The sequence below is a fragment of the Actinia tenebrosa genome, unplaced genomic scaffold, assembly GCF_029948245.1.
Source record: "Actinia tenebrosa isolate PJP-AT-01 unplaced genomic scaffold, QUT_ActTen_1.0 PGA_scaffold8__29_contigs__length_14323225, whole genome shotgun sequence".
Taxonomy (NCBI): Eukaryota; Metazoa; Cnidaria; class Anthozoa; order Actiniaria; family Actiniidae; genus Actinia; species Actinia tenebrosa.
In genome coordinates, this window is record NW_028292585.1 from 2,658,228 (window position 1) to 2,684,748 (window position 26,521).

The 26,521-nt window shown below is 39.3% G+C and overlaps 2 protein-coding genes across 5 annotated transcripts; one reads left to right on the top strand and one right to left on the bottom strand.

Moving 5' to 3' along the window:
* Positions 1 to 91: 91 nt before the first annotated feature.
* Positions 92 to 7,425, bottom strand: LOC116291661 (thymus-specific serine protease). 2 transcript variants are annotated; one of them, XM_031698859.2, is made up of 10 exons: positions 6,885 to 7,422; positions 6,153 to 6,282; positions 4,625 to 4,748; positions 4,134 to 4,211; positions 3,967 to 4,014; positions 3,318 to 3,584; positions 2,689 to 2,830; positions 2,113 to 2,295; positions 1,130 to 1,275; positions 92 to 646 (listed from the first exon to the last, which is right to left on the bottom strand). In XM_031698859.2, exons 1-10 carry the CDS (start codon positions 7,198 to 7,200, stop codon positions 593 to 595), a joined length of 1,488 nt encoding a protein of 495 aa, XP_031554719.1. In that variant the 5' UTR covers positions 7,201 to 7,422; the 3' UTR covers positions 92 to 592. The 2 variants fall into 2 exon arrangements, with proteins under 2 accessions (XP_031554719.1, XP_031554718.1); XM_031698858.2 differs by lacking the exon at positions 92 to 646 and having other exon boundaries at positions 905 to 1,275; positions 6,885 to 7,425.
* Positions 6,185 to 26,480, top strand: LOC116304983 (uncharacterized). 3 transcript variants are annotated; one of them, XM_089040748.1, is made up of 15 exons: positions 6,185 to 6,319; positions 8,000 to 8,137; positions 10,079 to 10,399; positions 11,703 to 11,794; positions 18,941 to 18,999; positions 20,000 to 20,187; positions 20,274 to 20,570; positions 21,166 to 21,516; positions 21,707 to 21,875; positions 22,814 to 22,995; positions 23,395 to 23,703; positions 24,132 to 24,413; positions 25,246 to 25,399; positions 25,733 to 25,929; positions 26,091 to 26,480. In XM_089040748.1, the coding sequence occupies exons 3-15, from the start codon at positions 10,279 to 10,281 to the stop codon at positions 26,102 to 26,104; spliced, it is 2,415 nt and encodes an 804-aa protein (XP_088896874.1). In that variant the 5' UTR covers positions 6,185 to 6,319; positions 8,000 to 8,137; positions 10,079 to 10,278; the 3' UTR covers positions 26,105 to 26,480. The 3 variants fall into 3 exon arrangements, with proteins under 3 accessions (XP_088896874.1, XP_088896875.1, XP_088896876.1); XM_089040749.1 differs by lacking the exon at positions 6,185 to 6,319 and adding an exon at positions 7,802 to 7,916; XM_089040750.1 differs by lacking the exons at positions 6,185 to 6,319; positions 8,000 to 8,137; positions 11,703 to 11,794; positions 18,941 to 18,999 and having other exon boundaries at positions 10,277 to 10,399.
* The last annotated feature ends 41 nt before the right edge of the window (positions 26,481 to 26,521 follow it).

Genomic DNA, 26,521 nt, shown 5'->3' on the forward strand with positions numbered 1-26,521 from the left:
CATATTTATTCTAAACTCCTTTTGAAAATAAACTTAAAATAATAGATCTTATACTACTTACTATTAACACCAGGTCAGCAAAACTGTACTATTATACACTTAATATTTTATTTATGAAATAATCTGGAACCTAAAAAATTTTTATGAAATTCACTTCTCCTACTAAAGCATTACAATTTTTAAAATCTCTTGCTGCCATTTTTACAATACTGTAACTTATTTAGCAAAGTAATGAATTTATCGTAGCAATCAGCTAAAGTTTCCTTTATAGGGAAAAATAGCGCAGCCAGTCGTGACGTCATAAAAACGAAGACAAATGCGAAATTCGGACAAACAAACTTACAAGTTTACTTTAAGCAGATAATTTTCACAGCCGATCGCAGTTGATCTTAGTTTACATGGGTTATTATTGTAACTTTAAGTAAAAATAATAAAATTGGTTCATGTAATCCTCGTAGCGGTTAAACAGAATGCAATGCTTGTCCGAATCTTTAAGCTATTTTTAGAATCAGTGCGCTGCGCTATTAAAACACAGATCTTTTCATTTCTAAATAACATAAAAATATTTTACTAATAATAATTGCTTTGAATATCAATTGTCTTGCTCCGCTTTCTCTAGCCAGGTACCAACAATATCGGAGACTTTCTAAGGAGGAAAAGAATTCAAAGACATTTTAAACTATATCAGTTATTGTAACAAATGAAACAATTTCAATTTGACTATTCTAGCCAAACTGAAGAGGTTGTAACAACGAAACTAGTTTTTAAAGGCTAAAATACACATAGTGCGTATAAGATGATAATATTAAGAAAGTGAGAATTCACTAGTTTAAATTATGACTATAATTTCAATTTTGCACTAGTGGTAAAGCTCACAATAAAATGAATGCCATATATCCATGAAAAAAAAAACCCAAAGATTTATGTATTGACTAATTGCAGCTATTTTGTGCAAAATATTGGATATTCCTGGAACAGAACATTGTGAACAAAAGCAAATAAAATACTTTTTAGTGCTACATAGCTAGTAATTGTTTTACAGATATATGGCATGCACTCTACCATCTTGCCTTGTGTCACTCTTACGATATATTTTTTGCTTTTGGCTTTGATAAGACAATCTGCCTACCTGTCTTGCCTCTTTGAGTGCTGGTGGGTCATCAAAATCATCAGAAGCCATATTCTCACAATGTGAAGTACCAGGAATAAATATAGATATTTCTGATGACGTCAGGTTTTTTAAGACACTCAGTGCATGCCAAGGGTCAATTGATCCTGAGCAAATAATGAAAAGAAAAATATTGGAAACATCTGTTCAATCATAACAAATGATAATAGGCTAAGCAATCGGTGTGCTTCTATGAAATGGGAATTGTTGGGTAAATGTCAATCCTGAATTATTGTTTGATGTTGCAATTGCAAAATTGTGTGATTCTATTAGTGTTGTTGAAAACATTTTAAAAATGGTATGTTCTAAAATATATAATATTTTCCTTTCTGACATTCAAAGAAAGACTGAATGATCTCCTGGTATATGTCATTGTTTAGTGGGATCAAGATATGGTGAACCTCTTTGATCTCTTCTCAGTCTCACATTACACAGGCAGGGCTAAAATTAACATGCTCAATGGCTGGACATGACATTGACTGGCCACATTGGACGGATCAAAATATGACCAGTTTTAGAGGACCGGCCTAAATTGAATTTGTCCAGACGAATGCTAATTTTGGACAGACATTGTCCATTTACAGGACGTCATTGACTGAGCAGTTCATAATCGGTATTTGAACTTTGGAAAGGTGAATGTTCCCCTTCACAGTTCCCTGCACCATCTTGAAAGGTAGCCGTGCCTTTGCATAGGAGCAAGACAAACGGTTAAATTGGAATAATACAGACCTTTTTTAACACTTTGGTCAATTATTCACATCTCTACCGTTGCAACTTCTCAGTTTGTCTTGCTTTGATGCAAAGGCACGGCTACCTTTCAAAATGGCACAGGGAACTGTGAAGGGGACTATTACCCATTAATTTTGATCTCGAAGGAAAATGGAGGTATAACCAGCATTCAACATATCGAGTGGGACACGACAATTAAGATTATCATTATTTACCATTAATAAATATTATCTTTGAGCCCCTAGGTTTGTTGCTGCCATAGTACTGATTGGTGAAGTTGACTCTCTCTTGCACACTTTTGGGCTTGACTCCAAACACCTCTTGACAAATGTCCAGGTCAGATAGAAGATTAACTCTCTTTGAAAATACGCATTTGGTTTTGGGATCACATGTTTGAACTGCAAAATTTTAAGTAGATAAGAGATTGACAAGTATAAGCATCAATATTGATTGCATATGCAATGGATCATAATGCACCTATCAATTTTAAGCCCCAGGGGGAGGGACACTCCATCCTTGGGAAATTGACTTTATTCTACACCCCCACAATGTGGCTGCCATCTTGAAAAGGCCAGAAAATACAATAAACATAGGTACTAAGGGAGGAAATTTGACTTTCATCAGCACATTTCAAAAGTAGTGGTCAATACTTTATTTACTCATTTGAGCACCAGGGCCGTTATTAATATTTTTGGGTTTTATGTGTGGCGAAAATTCAAGGCCAGTGCTTATTTGAGGGTGGCTTTTTATGGGGGCAGAGCTTAGACAAGAGAATACGGTAATAGACTTGCAGTAGCCAAATTGGGTGCAGGTCTGGAAATACCACTGTCGAATCATCGGCAATCCAGATGGATCAATATCTATGTTCTTGAGTTGGAGTATGAAATTATGATAGCTGAATTCGTTGCACCTTTGAAAGCGTTTCATGTAGCCCTACGAGAAAAATGGAGGGGTTATAATATATAATGTCGCTAAATGTTATGTAAATTATAATAACTGAATTATATTATAATTTATTAAAATATCATCAAGTTGACATAGAAGGTTGAATATAAGCTAATACTGACACTAGAGAAAAACCTTCGTGCATGCATGCATTTCAGCACGTTTTCTAAGAATTATTTAGAAGAGTTTGAGGGAGAAAATTAAATGTTTGCTTTCGAGTATACAAAAAAAACTTTGCAAGTATACTTTTGTAAGACCAAGATACTGTATTAACAAACACAATATGAAAGAATTAGCCTGAAGTTCCAAGCATGGACACTAAGTTTTCATGTTTTGTGAAGTCTAATTTATCAAGCATATGTTTGAAAGTCAAATTTACATATCTTTACAATAGTATGGAGATCTTTTGACTAATTTGCATACAGATTTAGAGCTTGCGCAGATGTTTTTCACTCATGTCGCTAATACTACTTACTGTGTATAAAGAAGCAAAATTTAAATATGGAGTTCCAGATGAATTGGTAACATATTTACACAGAGTGGAGATATCAAGTCCTGGTGTTTGGCGATTGTACTGTACAATTCCCATTACAAATGAAGCAAGATTAACAGCAAACATCCACGAGTCATTTGTGTTGGAGATGTCATTACAGGAATTGAAGTCCTCTTGCAGTTGTGAAAAGTTCTTTTCAGTAATGTACTCTTCAATCTGCTTGAAAGCAGACTTTACTTTGTCTACACACTAGATAATAAAATATATAAGTAAACAATAAAAATAATAATACTTAATGATTAATAAATTACAAAAATATTAAGTTGTTAATAGCTAGTTTATGGTTAATAAATGCTGTACTAAATAGTAACCAATAAAAAAATAAATAGTCTATGATTAATAAATGTAAAAGTAATAAATGAGAAATTAATAGTTTATGATTAATAAATAATTAAGATTAATTTTAAAAACAACTTGCAACTTCTAATGAAGCTACCAAAATTTAAAGTATTTTATTTATTAATATTTCTTTATCAACATTATCATCATCATCATCATCATTAACATAATCATCACCATCATCCTAATCATTTTTATATAAAACCTGTTCAATGACATAAAATAATATTACCTGCTCAGAACCTCCCACCAATTTTGAGTTCAGACTTGCGGCAACGACCTTAAAAATCAATAAGAAAAATCACTGATAAAAAATATGTCAAATGTAATTTTTCAAGGCAGAATTAATAGAAAAAATATATAGTCTAATCTAATTTAAAAATAAATATTCTGACTTACATCGTTGTAGGCTTCAAAATTAACTGTTGCTTGAACTGGTGCAGACGATGCTACTGCTCCGATCACAAGATGAGGATACTATAAACGAGTGAAAAACATATCAGTAAAGCATTTCACTGTAGCTATTGAGGAAATAGAAAACAGGCGTGCGTGCTGTGTGCAGTCATACAGCATGTGATGATTGGCAGAACACCAGAGAAATGTTTAGGAGAAGAACGATGCATGGTGGAGTGCTAAGCTTAATGATTTATCGAGTGTTCTGCCAATCCCCAAATGCTTTATAACTGAACACAGCACAGCAAGAAAGGTTTTCTTTTATTTTATTTAATACAAATTATAAATGATGCAACTGAAAGTGCGCTTGTATGCTGTGTGATTTCATAAAGCATGTGCTCCCAACCAATAAGAATGCAAGATTTATAACAGTAAATGGTATTCTATAATATTTCTTACAACATATTCCTCGTGAGTATTGCCTATCTTAAGCATACCTTTATTCTAAACCAGGCTGAAAGTGAGCCAGGATAAGAACCTCCATAACTGATCCATTTGTTCTTGTTTGTCAGCCCAAACTTGTTACTCGCATATTTTATGAAAATACTTAGATCAGCCAATCTGAAAATATGTCAGTCAGAACAGAGTAAGAAAAAAAAAATCCAATAATTGTGATCTTTGTTGTAAATAAGCCATGTTTGAGATATTAGTATATGTAATAGGACTCCATACAAAATTGGATGAGGCTGTAGGCCGAGTCCAATTTGGTAGTCAGAGGAATTTTTCAAGTCTAATTATTTCTTGATTGGGGAGCATGAAATCCCATCACCTATTAGTTATATAGCTGCCTAATTAATCCCATATCAACAAGACCTGTCCAATTAAGAAAATAATTGGACAGTTACCTATATGGGATTAATGAGAAGCTGTATAATTAAAATTATAAGATTCTACCGAGGCTCTCTGGATGCTCAAAATTGCATTGAACCTCAAAAGGATATACTGATATAGTGATGTAAACTGATTAGCATTTCTATCAAAATTTTCTTATTATTGCCGAAACGGGTAGGAACTTCATATATGGTATTATGTACTTATTGACTGAGTGGGAGGGCCATATAGGAAAATATTTGGCTCGTGGTGATGCCGTATGGACTGAGCACAGTGAGGTCCGTACAAATGACCGAGAGCCAAATATTTTCCTGTACAACCCGACCTAACTCAGTCAATAAGCAATTTTATCATATGACCCTCACCAAGAGAAAAATAAAAGAAAGAAAGAAATAGTAAAAAAAGCTAAAAAAGAGAAAGCAGGACCATATGGATTCGTACTACCCTGCTCGCTCAAAGCCATACGGCCCTGCTCACGCCATTTTCCTGAAAGTTTTTTTTAAGAGCGCAAGCCTGGGCAGATACGGGTCATATGATAAACTATCTTATTTGTACAAATGACCGAGAGCCAAATATTTTCCTGTACAACCCGACCTAACTCAGTCAATAAGCATTTTATCATATGACCCTCACCAAAAGAAAAATAAAAGAAAGAAAGAAATAGTAAAAAAAGCTAAAAAAGAGAAAGCAGGACCATATGGATTCGTACTACCCTGCTTGCTCAAAGCCATACAGCCCTGCTCACGCCATTTTCCTGAAAGTTTTTTTTAAGAGTGCAAGCCTAGGCAGATACGGGTCATATGATAAACTATCTTATTCCTACCAATAAATGTTTTTGGTGGTAGACATGTTTGTACAATACATGAAGTACCATTAGTGCATACCATATTATATCCATGAAAAAGTTAACTTAACGAAATAAGTGCAAACGTTTGTGGTCTACTGAACTTACAAATTTGTGCATTTCCTTACACAGTTTTTCACAGACATGGTATGCACTCTGCTTAAGCCTTGCAATCGGCTTTGAATCTTAAGATATTGAATGTCACCTATTTGTAAATATGGCAATTGAATATTTATCCAAATATTATTTTCATCTTCTTTCTATTCTAGGATGTGATTCAAAATACTTACGCCTGTTGACTTGAAAGGAGTCCCATATTTTTGTCCTTAAAGCATTCTGCAAATATACTGCGTCCATAGAAGCGATGTTCCACAGCAAACAGCAAAGCACCATACTTCTTGGCCATATCAACAATATGCCCTAAAGTGACAATTATGCAGCACAAATCAAGAACAAGGTAACTACATGTATATGCTCAAGGTAGCTCTGTATACCCTTTATCTATGCTTTGTATATACTTGACTGTTGGTATTTTGAACTATATATAGTGAATGTTGTTCAACTGCTTATTGTCAACTTTATACTCATAATTTATTACCTTTCCTTTTATTTTCATTCATTTATTTATTTAGACTAGTTCTTGTTGTATGGGCATTTTAGATTGATTGTAAAATGCATAGAGGGTTTCAAATATATTAATGACTTTATCATCATCATTATTATCATTACAATTATTATAAGTAATTCATTAGTATTATTCTCATTTTAATAATTAATCGTTTGCATGTTACATCGTTGCCACCATGTTGGTAGTATTTACAAAAGACTTCTCATTAGTATCCTAAGTTAAGGGGGTCGGAAGAGGGCTCAAATATTTCCAATTTGACCCCCCCCCCCCCATTTTTTCTATACAGGTCTCTGCCTCCTCCCCTCTCCCCCCCCCCCCCCCCCCCCCCCTCCATTCCACACACACGCACACACATATTATGCATGGCCACCATGTCTTTGCAATATACAAATACCTCCACTAATTTCGGCCCCAGACAACGCTCCCTCTCCACCGATGTACAAGAACACTGGACCATCTGGCTTTCTCCAGTACGCAGCATTCCTCCAGTACCTCTGGCTGAACACTCTTAAGTTCCCTGTCCTTACTTCAAAATGATCAAGCCTCTGATTAAAAGCGAACCCTTGAACTTCGTTGAAGCCTTGATTCTTGTACTTCAACTCTCTTTCGTGTTCCACAAGCTGTCGTATTTTATAGAAAGTATTTCCTAGAGTCTCGTGGCTGATTTCGAAAATACTGCTTAAAGCGAAAAGAAGTATTAGGTGCTTCATCTTCGTAGGAAGAAAAATGCTGTCAATTCATTTGATTTCTAAGAAAAACTGAGGCAAAGCGGAACGCACGTTGTTTGCTTGTCACGAGAAAAACACGAGATTTCGCAGGGATTTATGGGTAAATACCAAAGCACAGGTAGGCCAAAGCCTAAAATACACTATATTAATAACAGCGTGAAAAAGTAGGTCAGATTTGATTTCTAAGAAAGGCTGAGGCAAAGCGGAACACACGTTGTTTACTTGTCACGAGAAAAACACGAGATTTCGCAGGGATTTATGGGTAAATACCAAAACACAGGTAAACCAAAGCCTAAAATACTCGAGATTAATAACAGCATGAAAAAGTACATGAAACACTTCTTACTATGATTAATAGTCGGAATAACCTGGCCTATGTGACTCACAATTCTATTCTATAATGGTAAATAAACTGAATACAGTATATAGGAATTAAATTTTAATTTTTTTTTTACTTTTTTCCGAATATGGATCAGTTTTGAAAACTGATTTTTTTCTTAGTGGATTGGTCTTCGATCTATCCACGTACCTGAATACGCAACCAATCAGCCAATCAGAATCGAGTAAGTTTTATTGAGTGTATTCAGTAATAGACCCACTCAGTTCATTGTGCTCAGTATACCATTATGACTAGCTGTCACACAGACCGGCAGAAGGCACGCAGTCCGCCGGAGTAAATGCTGAAGCATCTTTTCGTGGTATGTTGTAGATGTAGACTGATAACAAGCACACGGCGACTTACCTTTTCAAATAAAGTTCTATTTTGTCTTTTCTTTATCAGGTATTTTGACGTTCCGTTCTTTTTGAGCAAGTTGTTCTTGTTGACATCTTTTCAAGGAGGCAATGAAACGTGCAATGGAAAAGACTTTGCAGTTGCTTTTCGTGGTGGTTTTGATTCTCCCCGGCTTCTGCCGTCAAGGTACTGATATAATCCGCATTTATAGATATAATTGATAGAAAGAGTTCATTGAATGTGCCTAAAAATGTCCAACAAGGTTATTTCGGGCAAGGCCTTGAAAAAATTCTGGGGTGGGAATCTGACCTGAATGGATGGGACATTTTCACTGTGGATCAATAGTTTCGCTAATATTCGCTAATATTCATATTCAAGATAGACTAGCAAAAACAGATTATCTCTGAGAAATTATGGCTAATACTTTATAAATTTCCTTTCCGCGTTAAAAAATATGATTTTTAAAACAATGGCTTAAAATGCGAGCCAAGCTGTACTATCAATATATTTAATGAACGCCTTGTCCATGGAGGCCCAAAAATGACTTCTTGGCCTATTGCACAGTTTAGTTTAATCAGTAATTCCGTATAAATTTTCTTAATCACAAACCCAGAAACAAATTTTCAGATCTTACTAGAACAATCCAATCACAGCATATTATGCTCTGTACGGCACGTTCTTTGACATTCTATACTCGAATGAGAAGTAAAATGTAATTAGATCTTACTATGCCAGAAGCAATCCATCCACACGTACAATATTATGCTAGCTATCTACAGTGAGTAAGTTGTTCTTTCTTTGACATTTTTGAATGATTTCCAGTGCGGTCAGTTCACCAGCGGAAAACCTTCAAACCATGATCATCATAGGTCAACTCTTTTAGATTTTTAGATAAATGCATGCAATGACTTAGATATCAGTATCCTAAACTCATAAACGGCTAAGACAAGGGGAGCTTTATGCCTCGATAAAAATCGTGCAAACGATTTTTATTCGAATTAGTATTAACACGTTTCATGTCATGACTACAGGCAATGCCTTCACGAAAACAGACGATAATGTTTAGTCCGTAAGTCACGTGATATGTGACGTCACGTCATGTCACGTGGTCATATGATTGAGAAAAGAAGATGCTCATATGCAAGCGCTAGATTCCTTAGGCACAAGGGAGGCAAAAGTTTCCTGAATTCCTTGTTCTTACATGGTTTACGTGTATCGCGTTTCTCGTGTGTGTGTGTTTTGTGTGTGTGTGTGTGTGTGTGTGTGTGTGTGTGTGTGTGTGTGTGTGCGTGTGTGTGTGTGTGTGTGTGTGCAGGGGCGGCGGAAGCTAAAAATCTTTGGGGGGGCACTGCAAAATCTTTGGGGGGGCATTGAAGATTATATTTAACGCTATGTGATCAATGACAATGTTTTGTTTGATTGCAGACGCATGAGCAGTAAAACAATGACTATGAAACCAATATTTTTTGGGGGAGCCAGGCCCCCCAAAATATTTGGTGGGGGAGGGGGGGCACGTACCCACCCGGACCCCCCGGTTCCGCCGCCTCTGGTGTGTGAAACGCTACATGTAAATCAGTGTTTAAGGCTGTCGCCTTCGTCAATCAAAAATTTACCAAGTCGAACTTTTGTGAATCTGATTTACCTATGCCATAAAGTGTAAAATACACCGCGAGGCTAAAGTTACGCTGAAGTAGTCGAACTTTGATTTATTTCTTCATTTTTTTTGTTAATAAAGCTTTGAGTGTTACCAACTGTCTCGTTTAGCCTTTGGCTATTACAGCTGGCTTGTACCAATTTCCTGTATTCGTGTAGTTTAGTTTATGTCATTTTGCAAATTTGGTACTAAATAAAGATTGATTGATTGAATGTAAAGTCACTCGTTTGGAAAAATATTTTCAGGTCAAGAACGAACGAGATTTTTCCATGACAAGATTTCTTGTCCGAAGTTTTGATTGTTTCTTTTTTAAATTACTCGCCAATTCTAGGTAAAAATCCATAGTATCAACCATGTATCCCTCCCGCTTTCTTTATATATTTTGTTTACTTGCACCAAGTTAATACATAACAATGCATTCTGTAGTCTGTATTTGCCATCTCAGCAGTAGTTTCTTATTTTCTTGCATACAGCTAATGTTCGCTTGGTCGGAGGGTCAACTAAAAAAGAAGGTCGAGTAGAGATTTTCTACAATGGCTCATGGGGAACAGTCTGTGATGACAGGTGGGATCGTAAAGACGCTAAAGTTGTCTGTCGCTCTCTGGGTCTACTATGAAAATCAGTAGCAGCACTAGGCAAAGCAGCGTTTGGTCCTGGTGCTGGTCCAATCTGGATGACTTCTGTACGCTGCCGAGGAAATGAAACATCTTTGTTTCAGTGTCCGCACGAAGGACCGGGATCACCTAACTGTGGACATGGACGCGATGCTAGTGTTGTATGTGAAAGGCTACCACGTAAGTGAATCATTGATTCGTATATCTATACATTCATAGAGAGATATATACCTATTTCAGAAATCTTTGTCGCACCAAAAGCCTCAAGTAACAAGCCAAGACCGTAGAGAACGCCGGTACTTTTAACTGTAATTAGTTTATTCATGATACTTTTAGCTGTAATTAGTTTATTCATGATTGCTCCAAGCAAGGCTGCTTGAGATGATAATTGGTGCAGAGCTATAGACACTTGCATGAACCATGAATAAATCAATTATAATTAAAAGTACCGACGTTCTCTGCGGTCTTGGCTCGTTATTTGAGGCTCTTGGTGCGACAATGATTTTCGAAATAGGTGTATATAGACAATCAACAGCATTACTATGGGCTGGCCGTGCACGCATGCGCGTTAATAAGTTTTGCGACTGAAGTAATAGTCCCTTTAGCCATGATGACGTTTTATACCTACACTTCCAGAACCTTTTTCGGTAGTGGTTTTGTTATGCTAATATTCATTATTGTTTTGGTATTCTCAAAGGAGTTTTAACATTTGAATATGGAAAGATATTTTGAAAAGGATTGTGGTAGTCTAGGTATGAAACGTCATTAGGATTAGGGTCTATACATGATCCCCTCAACTGACTTCTTATTTATTTATTCGAGATTTTGCCCGCAGGCTGGTGCTGCACAATAGGACTCAGGGTCCCCTTCGGGGTACATTGCACCAATTTCCAACCCCGTAAAATCCCGATACCCATCCCACAATCAACCCATTAAGAAACCATTAGTACCCCGAAGAGGACCCTGAGTCCTATTGTGCAGCACCCTGCAACGGAGGGACGTAAAAGAACCACTGCTAGGGTTTCTTTATGTCCTCAGTGGTTCTTTTACGTTCCTCCGTTGAGGGGTGAGGTAGTATGGAGAGACGGGACCTCCATTTTACGTGGTCATCCGAGCCACATGAAGGTCTAACCATTTGTAGTTATTACAAAGGCAGCACCTTCTCCTCAGTTATTTTAAGACCCTGAGTATTGGTCCGACCGGGACTCGAACCACAACCTCCCACACGAAAGTCCGATGCTCAACCAACTGAGCCAACCGGGTTGAGAACACTACGACAAAAAGTCCTAGTTTTGCCAAAACTCACCTTCTCATGGAGGAGTTTATTCTCTATACGTATCCAAAAGCAGGTCCAATGCATCCTTTCTAAACTTCTTCGTTAAAATTTTCAACTGACTCAATTTACTCAACAAGATTTCCTTCAAAACTCAACGAAGTAATGCCGACCAACCAATTATCAGTTCTCTAATTTTATCGTATTTAGTGAGGAATTTCACTGGTGTTATCACCAGTCCCGGATACCCCAAAAAAATGCCAAGAGCCTACTACGACTGGACATTCATACCTCCCATACGGCGTGTGTGAGACACAAAACTAGTACGGCATTTCGTGACTAAGTCTTTATGTAAATATTAGAGTGTGTGACGAAATGTTCATGTAACCAGATAGTAGTTTTGTAACCAGAGATAGAGAGGGATATATTCTTACACACATGTACTGAGCATAGATCTCAAAGAAAGAAGCAGTAAATATAAGTTCCAGCAAAAACGTGTCAACTATTGGTTCGAACGGGATCAAAAGTACCGTGTGTAACATTTTGGCGACCCTGCCAGGACCGCTAATCGAGGAATTTCTCGTAAAAAGGCGGTTCTCTAGACCTGGAAGACGATTGACCTCGTGGTCAAAGAAGTTGATGTTGTGTTGGACGCACATGGATACGAAATTAGCGTTCCTTTGAATGCTTTCATCGCAAATAAGTCAAGCATTCCCTTCGTATGGTACTGAAGACTTGATGTACGTGGCCTAAGAGGAATTAATGTCCGTTTGAACGCCAGAAAACTTTAGAGAACGTGGTTTTGCAAGATTTGGGGGTGTGGTGTAATAACAGACCAAGCCGGCTACGATGGATTTTGATTTAGAGGCTCAGCAGTTGAGATTGGAGCAAGAAATTTTAAATTTGTCGCTAGAACGCTTGCAGGAGTTAGCAGAACACCTCAAGGTGCCTTGTGAAGATGAAGGAAAACGAAAGTTATCGAGGAAAATACGGAGGACAGTCGAAGAAGTAATAGAGAGCTCAGAGGACAAACAGTTAGTCATTGAAGACATCGGCAAATTCACCAAGGAGAGCAACACAGCGCAGAAGGATGCTGAATACGACAAAGCGAAGAAAGAACTAGAGAAGATGCAAGAGAACTTCAAGAAGATGATGGAGGATTACCAGAAGCAAATCAACGAAGCAAACGAAAAGTTGGTATCTCTACAACCAGATAACAAATCATCAAAACAGGAAGCAATCGAACCGGTATGTACTCTTAGTGACGTAGGCGTCGTAGATGTACGAAATGCACTCAGGCGCGATTTTCGTATCATTGGTATGATTGGAGGAGATACGCACAAAGACCGCTTGTCTCTCGTAAGTCTCTTGAGGCAAATCGAGGTTGGTCTTAAGAACAAATACAGCGAGACAGAAGTAATCGAAGGCGTGATCAGAGCGATTAGTCCATCACTTAAATTAAGATCTTATTTAGAAATGATGCCAGCGCTAACGATAGGAAAACTTGAGCAGATTCTAAAAGCACATTATAAACAGAAATCTAGTACAGAGCTTTACCAAGAATTGACAACGGCATGTCAGGCTGCGAAGGAGTCTCCGCAAGATTTTCTAATTAGAGTCATGGATTTGCGCCAACAAGTTCTCTTTGCATCGCAAACGAACGAAGGAACTGTTAAGTATGACTCTGCGTTAGTAAATGGTTTATTTCGCCACGTGATCGAGACCGGCCTGCAGTCGGAATCCATACGCACAAAGCTTCGGCCACATCTGTTAAACGCTGACGCTAGTGACGAAGAGCTAATGGAGAAATTAAATGCTGCGGCGTCGGAAGAGTCTGAGCGCATGAGTAAGCTGAGTCCTGGGTCACGCAAAGCGCTCGTTAATCAAATTCACGCTCCTGTCGAACAAAACGATAGAAAAATACCAGCGCCAAAGAACCATGGCAGTGGGAAAGCACAGAGTGAAGATAGCTACATGGCAACGCTCAAGGCTCTTCAGGCTGAAGTGGCTGCAATTCGATCGGATTTAAATAAACCGCGCGAAATAAGGAAGGAAGAGAGGAATGTTCGCCGTTGCACTAAATGTGAAGAAAACAACGCTGAAAGTTGTAGTCATTGTTTTAAATGTGGATCGGGTGAACACTTCGCGCGGGGTTGCAAAACAAAGTCGGGAAACTCCCGACGGCTACGCCCGGGGGACAGGGAGTAGTCCGGGAAAACAAAGAGTCTCATGTGTGCGTGTCGTGCGGAGTACAAGGGAAACAAGAAACAGTCATACTTTGTTCGGGATGCGAAAGTGTTAATTACTGTTCAAGTGCGTGTAAGTTTGCACATTGGAATGAGCACAAAACACTTTGCAATGCAATAGGCTATCTCACCCAGCAAGAGAATGAAGAGATGAGAGAACAAGGATTTTACCGCACACACCTCACGCCAGGACAACTCACCAAAGTTGTTAATTTGGTGGGGAAGAAATGCATGATAACTTGTTTGTTAAATGGTCGCAAAACTGATGCATTATGGGATACTGGGGCTCAGGTTTCTATCCTCCCCAAAGACTGGATTGACAAACAAATGGATGGGACTACCGTGCGTAAAATAGGGGAACTTTTAGATGGGCAAAATCTAAACCTGACAGCGGCCAACGGTACCCCTTTCCCATTTGAGGGTTGGGTCGAAATAGACTTTGAGCTTTTGTCAGGAGGAGAGGAAGCTAAAGTCAAAGTTCCTTTCTTGGTTTCACGAGACCAATTAGACACACCTATTATTGGGTACAATGTTATCGCAGAACTTGTTAAACGTGAAGGGGAAACAAAGGACGGAATAGTAGACAGTATGGCGGCGACAATGACTCATCTGAAAAGAAGCGACGTAGAAGGGCTAGTGAGTACGCTGCGCGCGGTTGATCCATACTGCGAACTTGCCGAAATTAAAACTTGCAAGCGAGACATTGTAATACCCAAAAAGCAAGCAACAATTATAAAGTGCTCAGCAAAGGTTGGTCCGACTGAGGGTAAGATTCCAGTTTTGTTTGAACCAGACCCCCAAGCCTCGTGGCCGAGTGAAATAAATGTACCAGAATCTGTAGTGACTATCTCGGGAGGCTCATCCAGTCGCGTGAAAATCAGTGTCGAGAACCACTCTGACCATGACGTACGTATTAAGGGCCACACTGTTCTCGGTAGCCTCTACCAAGTACGGTCGGTGACACCTGTCGAGGTAACACGGAGAGATCTACCATGTCAACAAGCGACACCACCCAGCGAAACGGATTTTAGCGCCGAGGAAATCTCCCACCTACCTAGCGTAGACGGCCTGACAGACGAGCAAAAGAACATCGCTCTGAGCATGCTCAAAGAAGAGGCCCACAGTTTCTCCCAAGACGACCACGACATCGGCTGTGCTGAAGAGCTGCAAATGTCTATCAACCTGTCAGACACCAGACCAGTCCAGAAAACGTACACAGCAATCCCGAGACCTCTGTATCCTGAGGTAAAACAGTACGTGGAGGACCTTCTAAACCGTGGCTGGATACGACACTCGAGATCCTCTTACTCTTCACCAGTAGTGTGCGTTCGTAAGAAGGATGGCAGCCTACGTCTGTGTGTCGACTATCGTCAGCTGAACGAGCGCACAGTTCCAGACCGACACCCACTGCCGCGTGTGCAGACAACTCTAGAGAACCTTGGAGGGAACAGCTGGTTCTCGTTGTTGGACCAAGGAAAAGCCTATCACCAAGGATTCATCCATCCATCTTGTCGAAACCTTACAGCATTCGTGACTCCATGGGGCCTCTATGAATGGGTTAGAATTCCTTTTGGTTTAATGACAGCGCCTGCTGAGTTCCAACGATTCATGGAAGGCTGTCTCCACGACATGCGAGATGACTGTTGCGTCCCCTACATCGATGACGTCATCGTGTACAGTAGGACTTTTGAGGACCATGTCGAGCACATCCGACAGGTTCTACGTCGTTTACGATCCCATGGTATTAAGTTAAAACCTGCTAAGTGTAAGCTGTTTCAAAGAGAAGTCCGTTACCTGGGACAAATCGTATCCGCAGAAGGATATAAACCCGACCCATCGAACGTTGCCGCAGTACTAGTACTGAAAAACTCGCAACCCAAAACAGTCGGGGATGTAAGAAAACTTCTCGGGCTGGTCGGATATTATCGGCGATATATTCAGGACTTCTCAAGGATTGCGTGTCCTCTGTTTGAACTCCTACAAGGACGAAACGAAACTAGCACACCAGAACAGTGCAAGAAAACGTTCCGCCGTGGAAAACGAAGTCAGCCTGCCGTTTCGTCCTCGCAACCAGTAACCTGGGCAGCCAAGCATCAGGAAGCCTTAGAGAAGCTGCTGAATTGTTTGGCTACACCACCCATACTTGGTTATCCAGACTACAACACGTCGTTTGTACTGCACACAGATGCATCAAAGGAGGGATTAGGAGCCGTGCTCTATCAAAGGCAGAACGGTATTATGCGAGTGATAGGGTATGGTTCGCGGGCACTCACGAAGGCTGAGAAGAATTACAACTTACATTCAGGCAAACTAGAATTCCTAGCATTAAAATGGGCTATTTGTAACCATTTCCGCGAATATCTCTATTACGCACCGCAGTTTACCGTCTACACAGACAACAATCCCCTTACGTATGTACTGTCGACAGCTAAATTGAACGCGACCGGCCAATGTTGGGTAGCAGAACTTGCTGATTTCAGGTTTTCAATCAAGTATCGCCCAGGTAGCGTAAATGGTGACGCCGATGCTCTCTCGAGAATGCCTCTTGACATCAACACCTACATGGAATCCTGCACAACCACGACAACGAGAGAAGACGTCTCAGCGGCCTTCAATGGACTCCATGCTCAAGAGAAAGGTGAAGCCGTCTGGATAGCAGCAGTGGGTGGTACTCTAATAACTCCAGATGAAGAAATGTTGAGTGGAGTGACAATTAACGGCCTCCCAACAGATACCATTTTGGAAGCTCAACGACAAGACCCAGCAATAGGACGCGTACTAGCCATGAAGACTGAAGGACGCTGCCCCACAGTCAGAGAGATGAGGAGGGAGCAACCACAGACAAAATCTCTGGTTCGACACTGGAATAAACTACATATAGACGACTGTGGACTACTACGCCGACATATTGGAGAGTATAAACAGCTTGTACTTCCTCCACAATACCACAACTTAGTGTTCAAGGAACTCCACAAGGATATGGGACATTTAGGGGCAGAGAGGGTTGTACACCTCGCACGTGAACGAGTCTTCTGGCCAAACATGGAGAGAGACATCACTCATTTTGTATCTCACGTATGCGAATGTATCAAGCAACGCAAACCGAATCGAGAGACTCGTGCTCCTCTGCAACCCATCAGCACATCCGCGCCTTTTGAACTAATCTCTGTGGACTACCTTCATCTAGAGCGCAGCGTGGGTGGTTATGAGTACATACTGGTAGTAGTCGATCACTTCACTCGCTTTGCGCAGGCATATGCAACTAGAAACAAATCAGCAGCAACTGCAGCTGAACGACTGTACAACGACTTCTTTCTCCGATTCGGATTTCCTGGTGCAATCGTACACGATCAAGGAAAGGAATTTGAGAACAAACTCTTTCAACAACTCCAGCGTCTATCAGGAACATCTCGAGTGCGGACGACTCCATATCACCCACAGTGCAATTGGAAAGCAGAGCGCTTCAATCGGACACTGCTGTCGATGTTAAGAACTTTGCCTGAAACCGCGAAAAGTAGATGGAAAGACTCGCTAAATAAAGTAGTGCACGCGTACAATTGTACTAAAAGCAGCTCAACTGGTTACTCGCCATTTTATTTGATGTTTGGCCGGACTCCAAGACTACCGATCGACATAATTCTCGGAACATCAAACAAAAAGGGAACATCCAGCTACACCGAGTTCGCTAAGAAATGGCACACAGCAATGCAGGAAGCATACCTGAAGGCAGCGAAAAATGCTGATATCTCTACCTCTAGAGGAAAGAAGAACTATGACCAGAAGGTTCACTACACACAGTTGCAGCCAGGTGACCGCGTTTTGGTCAGGAACCTCTCTGAACGTGGAGGGCCAGGAAAGCTTAGATCACATTGGGAGGACAAGGTTCATGTGGTAGTACAAAAGAGAGAGGGAATCCCGGTATACGTTGTGAGACCGGAAGGACGCCCAATCGACGGTAAAAGAAGAATACTCCACAGGAATCTACTCCTACCATGTGACTCACTTCCACTGGGCCACACCCAGCTACAAATGGAACAAAGGCAAGCAAACCAGAATCAAGATAGACCGGCCTTGACACAACCTCAGTTTCTAACTAATGACAGTCCATCTGATGACGAGTCAGAAGAACAGTTTAGAGGGTTTTTACCAAACGAACTGAATCCAGCAACTAATGAACGTGAACATAATGAGTCAGCGGAAACAGACCCCCCACAAGAAGACCAGGTATCCCAGCAAGACAATCTACCTCAGGAAGACTACGCAAGCCATGACCAAGCTCAGAACCTTGAGGACGCTCAACCTCAGCTCATCACTGTAGGCGAACCTGACACAGAATTAGAAGCAGTTCCTCCTACAGAACCGGAAGGCAGACCAGTCCGCGAGAGACGCCCTCCACAGACGCTAACCTACAACACTCTTGGGACACCAATGACTAACTGGTACCATGCAAATGGTATCGCAGCTTACCCTTATTACGGAGGGACGTATCACTACCCCGCTCCTGCACACGGAGGGACCTTCATCAACCCACCAGTCTTGTCTAGACAAGGACAAGTTCAACAACCTTACAACCAACCTGTATACCCATGGACAGTGTATCGCCAACAGTTTAATGGCTACAACACTTACAACCCGCAGTACTAACAGATATATTTTTAGCATATTATTCTTATAGTTTATCAAAAAAAAAAAAACTGGAACGGGACTGTGTCAAATACACAATGATTAGTCAGGGACTACACACGTCCTACTACACGAAACATTAGAGAGACGACGTGCCCAGCGCCGGCGGACAAGAGAAGTCATATGGACTATAGAAAACGAGACAGCAATGAACTGATTGGGCCTGATCAACCCAATTCACTTGAACTCTATAATCTGTAGATAGTCTTTGAATAGTGTACACGTCTGATTTATGTTTAGTGTTTTGTCATGTCCAGGAGGACATCATTTTAAGTGGGGGAGTATGTGAGACACAAAACTAGTACGGCATTTCGTGACTAAGTCTTTATGTAAATATTAGAGTGTGTGACGAAATGTTCATGTAACCAGATAGTAGTTTTGTAACCAGAGATAGAGAGGGATATATTCTTACACACATGTACTGAGCATAGATCTCAAAGAAAGAAGCAGTAAATATAAGTTCCAGCAAAAACGTGTCAACTATTGGTTCGAACGGGATCAAAAGTACCGTGTGTAACACGTGCACGTATCGCTTTCTATATTGAAGACTTTGATTTATTTGGCAAGAATTGGCTCGGGTAAGTAAGAGTTAATTACCTCGAACGGAGGCAATAAGCCATATACATCCCGAGGGCCGCAGGCCCGAGGGATGTATAGGCTTATTGCCGACGTTCGAGGTAATTAAGTATTTTATTTCTCAATTGAGAAGGTTTTCTATCAAATGTTGCTCATTATAAATGCGAACGTTCTATATATAGTTATTAACCGGGTTAATAACTATATATTGACCTCGCATTTATAATGAGGGTTATAACAAAAATAAAGCCTTGTGAATAACAAAGAAAACCGTGTCAATTGAGAAATAAGAATAGATATTTCCTTTCCTCTGATATTAGTCTGAGTATTGCTCTGATATTACTCTTGCCTACACAATGATCTCATTTGATGTATTAAATAAATGTACTTGGTCAACGACTGAGGTCCAAAGGTTCACGGATCACTGCGGGTTCGAGCCCTGCGGACACCATATGGGAATTGAGTTTGAATAGCCCACTTCCGAGATCGATATGCTTCGCTTATCACGCACAAAGGTTTCAGTACGAGGCTACGTGCTAAATGCTCAGTCATTCGTGACAGGCGGTAAGAATAAATTAAATTTAGCATGTAGCCTCTTACTGAAACCTTTGTGCGTGAAAAGCGAAGCATATCTCGGAGGTGGGCTATTGAGTGGGTCCCTATGGTTTCTCTCTCCGTTTCTCCTTCAAGAGTGTTATGTGCATAGAATAGTGAATGTGGTATGTGCGAGTGAAAAGTGTCCCCTGAACTAGTGCGATTTTTTTAAAAAAAATTTATTTTGAAAGAAACTAATAGAGTGGTTTTCATAAACCGGTGAAATACACACTAGCCTAATACGAATTAGTAGACCCTAATTCCATTGTATTCTTTTGTGGTCGTTTCACTATTACACAGTAACCACATGTTATCGGTTTCGCGGGTTTATGAAAATCACTCTACTATAGTTAATGGGCATGGTTTTTACTTAATAATTGTCTGATATCTCATAATATTATCTTACAGGAAAGTTAGTCTTAAACTAAGATATGGGTCAAATACTCGATTTCTTGACGTCCCGCACTACGAACCTAAACCTGTCTCTCCTTTTGTTGCAACCATACCTGCAAAGGTGACTTACTTCTCGGCTTACAATGCCAAATCCCGAGGGTTTAAAATGAGATACTACGCATTCAGCATGTCTGAAAAAAACCGTACGTATATTAGTGCATAGATAATGATCATTTTGATTGCCTTATCATTCAACAATTTTGTTAGAACTTTTTGTCTATTATTTTAGAGGTGGTTAACAAGAAATGGAAGTTTTCCGTCATTAAGAATAATCCAGGAACATTCCGTGTCTCGTGGTCCCGAATACCATCTCGCCATCCTGGTTCTAAATACACCTACTTGGTTATATGTAAAAGGGTTAAAAGTACACGCATTAAGATTGCCAGGGCTATGAATTCGAGATCAGCTGTGATTGACATACTCCAGCCGAAAACAAAATATTCTATACGAGTGATTGCTTTTGACACGTCAAGAGCCAATAGGAAACCAATATACAGCCGTCCACAGCTGGTAAAGACACTTGATGGTAAGTAATTTTAAGGTGACTCCAACTTAATTGCGAGCGAATTCAGTGATTTTTTAATTCGCAAGTATCGCTTCAAAAATACTCGGATATTTCTGAATTTAGCAAATGTCGTAGCCCAGGCACACATAATACACCTAAACACCTGGTTTGGGTTCGGCAGGGTATGTATACCAGTGAGTCGACAGTGCTTTAAATAACTGAAAGGAAGAAAAAAAGATAGAAACTCTAACAGAATCAAGGCCTTAAGATGGTTTGAAGTTAGCTTTTACAGCTTTTTTTACCTTGTTAGGGCAGTTAGAGTGAAGTCATTAAACCCGTGCAATAGATACTAGACTATTATTAATACACATTAGTAGACCCTAATTCCATTGTTTTCTTTTGTGTTTATTTGTCTATTACACGTTGACGAGTATTTTTTATTTCGCGGCTTAATTAATTAATTAATGAACTTCATTCTATAAAAGCACTTTTGTACAGATGAGGGCACTGCTTTCTTTCAGTTGTTGCCGCTAATATTACGGCAATCGGTGTTATATTATCACCATTTATTACGGATTCAGAAGCACTTTCTTCTCTTGACGTATCCCGGAAACAGGAAAGATTCGCCTGGTTGGATGGTCTAAGAAAGCAACCAACACAGCAGGACGCGTTGAGATTTTCTACAAGGGTCATTGGCGAAAGATCTGCTATACCGTGGGTTTTTGGAGCTCGTGGCGCAGTTGGGATTTGAACAATGCTAATGTGGTCTGTCGTTCCCTGGGTCTACCGAGAGCAGTGGCTGCACCACACAGCGTAGTCTTTGGTATTGGTACTAGTCCAACCTGGATTAAAAAAGTACACTGCCGTGGAACTGAAACGTCTTTGTTTCAGTGTCGGCGTAATACAGTATGGAGAGGAAGAAAATGTCATAAAGACAACTATGCTAGTGTTGTGTGTTTTGTACCGCGTAAGTGAATCATTTATTTGAGTCTATACATTCAGACGTAAATGGGCAAACAGCAGTCTTGATATTTAAGTGGGAGGGGGGTGGGGTTGGGGGGTTGGGGTGAGGGGGGGGGGGTGTTATCCTTAAGTAACAGCGGCTTCAAAGGACATCAACTAGTAATCTTTCGTTCTCTACCCTTTTTCATATGTAGCTGTCTACTTGAATGTTACGACTCTCGCTGGCGTGATCAGCAGTCCCGGATATCCAAGATACATGAAACAAGCCCGTTACGAGTGGACTTTCGTACTTCCCGTCATACCACGTGCACGTATGGCTTTGTATTTCGAAAGCATTGATTTGTCTGGCCATCAGTACCTTGGGTAAGAGTAAGTTTTATAAATGATATAGATTATCAGGGTCACCTTTGATGAATAAAGGGACATCAGAATAAAATTCCCTAATGCAACAATTGCATGTTTTAAGGCAATAGTAACTATAATATCATCATCGTCATCACCATCGTCATCATCTTTATCATCATCATCACCATCGTCATCATCATCATCACCATCACCTTCGTCATCATCATCACCATCATCACCACCACCATCGTCATCATCATCATCATCATCATCACCACCATCGTCATCATCATCATCATCATCCCCACCACCATCGTCATCATCTTTATCATCATCATCATCATCACCATCGTCATCATCATCATCATCACCACCATCGTCATCATCATCATCATCACCATCATCATCATCACCATCATCATCATCATCATCATTTGGGAAGAAATTCCAACTCCAATAAAAATGTTACTCCCTTTCAAACCTTTAAAAAGCGAATGAAAATTTATCTCATTCACTCAGAAAAATATATGATAAACAATGTTTAACGAAAAATACACTATCTTGGTCAATGCATTAATTATTCTCTAGATACTCTTTGATAATGGATGGCTGTTGACTCGATAGTTTATACTTTTTCAACAGCCATACACACTAAACTTGATCTCGCTTTGTAAATATTTATTCTGTATTTTTCATAACTGTTTAACTCTATTTTATTATTCCTATATTTTTTTGTATTGTAATTTTTTTGTGTGAAATAAACTTGACTTGACACCATCATCATCGTCATCATCATCTTTATCATCATCATCATCACCATCATCATCGTCATCATCATCTTTCTTTTTTAATCCGGATTTTAATATACTGCAAAAAAATTAATATACCTGTCTGAGAAAAAGAGTAAGAAAGTCATATACGTGAATTAATTTGAGCTCTTTCTGGTTTCTACACAGAAATAGTAATGTCACTCTGCAGGATTTATCTGGACATCAACTCTTCCATCTCAGTAATACCAAAAGCGAGCCACTTTTCCTTATTCAAAATAAGACAACAAAGCTGGTGTATTATTCTTGGTTTACCAGAAGAGGAAAAGGGCTTCGTGTACGTTACTTGTTTTATCGTCCTTTTGACGAAGGTAAGGCAATTCATGATAACAAAATAATAGTATTATTTTATCCTTTAAACTTAACTTTTCTCATATAACAATCTTCAACAAAGAACGGGCCGGAAGTACAAGGTAAGAGGATGGTGAATGTTTAACGTTTCATTTGTTTATTTTACTTATTCATTCACTCACTCACTCACTCACTCACTCACTCACTCACTCACTCACTCTCTCACTCACTCACTCACTCACTCACTCACTCACTCACTCACTCACTCACTCATTCCTTCATTCATACATTCATTCATTTATTTATTGTCTATTTCTACCCTTTTATTACTTTGAGGTTTCTATCTAAATCCAAATTTTATTTATTTGTTCGTTTGTTTGTTTATGTATTTGTTGGTTTCTTCTACTTAAACCTTTCAGCTCTTTTACAAAATGCTTCCATCTTGGCATCAAGTACCAGTCCCCACAGCATCAGTGTATCTATCGGTTCTTTCACTGTTGATGGTTTCAAAGTCCTTGGGTATTTTATCACCTGTAATTCAACAGATGACTGGCATCGTACTGCATCTTACGCTATTGCTGATAATAAAACAAAAACCGCTTCATGTCATCGTCTGGTGGGTTTGGCAAACTACAAGGTACAGGTGTTTGCAGTTGGTACTAACGCTACTGATGGCAGTATGATGATGTACAAGAGCAATCCTAACGAGATAAAAACCTTGGAAGGAGGTAAGACAAGCTTTTATTATTTAAATCTATATATAAAGCTGCTGATAAATGCTGCGAATTTTACTCTCGTTGGCAATACCGTTTTAGATTTCTTTTTTGCCTTCGTTGTCAGTGCGAGAGAAAATTGCAGCGCGGTATTACTGTCACGCTGTTTGTCATTTTGTAAATTGATTTGATGAAGCAAAACTTAAAAATAAGTATGTGGTCAATACGCATTAGTTTTGTTGAATCAGAAAAAATGACCATGTTTCCTGGAGCAAAATGCCATATTGCTAGAGCATGAATACATAAATTTGTTGCAACAGCTTAAACAATTCTCACTTACGAAGTTTAGATTCTGGTAGGATGTTTTTTAGTAATATGAGCAGACCAGCTCAAAAAAATGTGTTGTTTTTCCCCATTTTTAGCTCACCTTATCGTTTTTTTAGTACCGAGTCAAAGTCCATCGGGTTTCCATGTTGTTTCCTCGACTTCAAGCACCATTCACGTGCAGTGGAATCCACTACCACGTGACCATGCTAACGGTATTCTTCTTGGATACAAGGTGGAGTACTGTGATACATTTCATTTGCGCCGCAGCAAGACCATAACCACCAATAACACTCAAGTGGTTCTTGAACATGATCTTCCTGGTATGGTGTATCGCATTACTGTACGTGGATTTACTGGGAAAGGCCAGGGACCATTTTCAACTACTGAGTTATATACAAGTAAGTCGCTCTACATTTATATTCTATTCACTATTGAAAAAAAAATAGAATGAAGATTAAGTCTAAATAAATAAATAAATGATAATTAATAATGGTGATATTGATATTAGTGATGCAGAGATGAAGATGATGATGATGATGATGGTGATTGGTGATGATGATGATGATGGTGATTGGTGATGATGATGATGATGGTGATTGGTGATGGTGATGATGATGGTGATATTGATATTAGTGATGCAGAGATGAGGATGATGATGATGATGATGGTGATGATGGTGGTGATGATAGTGATGATGATGGTGATGATGATGGTGATTGGGGATGATGATGGCGATGATAATGATTGGTGGTGATGATGATGGTGATGGTGGTGATGATTGGTGGCGGTGATGATGGTGATGATGATGATGATTGGTGGTGATGATGATGATTGGTGGTGATGATGATGATGATGGTGATGATGATGATGATTGGTGGTGATGATGATGATGGTGATGATGATGATGGTGATGATGATGATGATGATGATTGGTGGTGATGATGGTGATGATGGTGATGATGGTGATGATTGGTGGTGATGATGATGATGATGGTGATGATTGGTGGTGATGATGATGGTGATGATGATGATGATTGGTGGTGATGATGGTGATGATGATGATGATTGGTGGTAATGATGATGATGATTGGTGGTGATTATGATGATGATGATGGTGTGAATGATAATATTAATGATGATGATGATGATGATGATAATACACAAAATTATTTTTGCACTCTGAAAAACACAAATCTAGTATCTAGTTATTCTCTCTTTTTTTCTTTCGAGAATGCGGAGGAATCGAACAGCAAGCACAAGGAACGATGAGCCATCCACCTTATAATTACCGTTCTTGGTCTTTGAATTGCTGGTGGACGTTGAAAGCACCTTCTAAGATGGGAATGATTGTAATTTCCTTATATGTCTACTCTGAAGACTGCGGGTATGAAACCAGTTGTGTTATTTTCAAGAATGTCTTCCACGCAATACAACCTAGTCTCCCCCACAGCGAAAGCGTTGCGTGACGACACTGAAAGCGGCTGTGGGGGAGACTAAATACAACCAGGAGGCGGTGTTTCTTTTGTAGTTTTAACTACAAAACTACCTACTAGGGTATAAAGTGTCTTCTTGACTTTTTATTTAATCAACTAACACACACAAACACACAAAAAATGAAATTATATATAATAAAATTCAATAAGTTTAATGTAAACTAATAACATTATGCTAAAAAAAAATTTTTTTTTAAATAAAATTTATTTTTATTTTTCATCAGTTCATATTTTGCAGCTTTATTTAACAACGCAGATGAGATGGTTCACAGATTGTGCAAGACCCGAAGAGAGATATTTTTTGCCTATATTTCCTTTGGTACAGCCAAACTACAGTCCTACACAGCAAGACTGGTTTTTTTAGGAAGTAGTTTTGTTATGAAAGCAAAGTATTACATGTTTGAAAATGGCCTTGACGATGGTGAGTGAAAAATATTATTTCTCAATATGTTTTATGTGTAATTTTATAGTTATAAGTCTATTTATAGCCCAATTACGATCAAACATTATACTCCCCCAAATCAACTTTTTAGTTTAACTTTGCACTTCTAAGGCTAATAGTGGGCTTGGTTTCATTTGCAGGAACTGATGACTGATACTCGTTGCAGGTTTACTTAATATATTGCACTTATATCGCAATCATCAGTGCTGTAGTCAGTAAGATTCACTCTAGAGGTTTTGCACCATCACGTGCCCATTCCATAATACTGCTCGGGCTGCCTGTGGTTAGATGGCAGGACAATAAAATCCTTTTGCTCTTGAGAATTTAATTCTTTATCATCTAAAACAATTGTATTGTTCCTGCCATCTAACATGGCTGCCGTCACGTGGTAGTGCAAAACCTCTAGATCGACCAAAGAATCCGCACTGAAATCATTTATAGTGTTATTGTTGTTTGTATGTAGTATCTTGAAATCGAGGAAATGATTTGAATGTATTGCATTCTTTGAATAAATTCATATCAAACATCAATTGAAACATTCAGTATCACATAATGGAGTACGAGTGAGAAA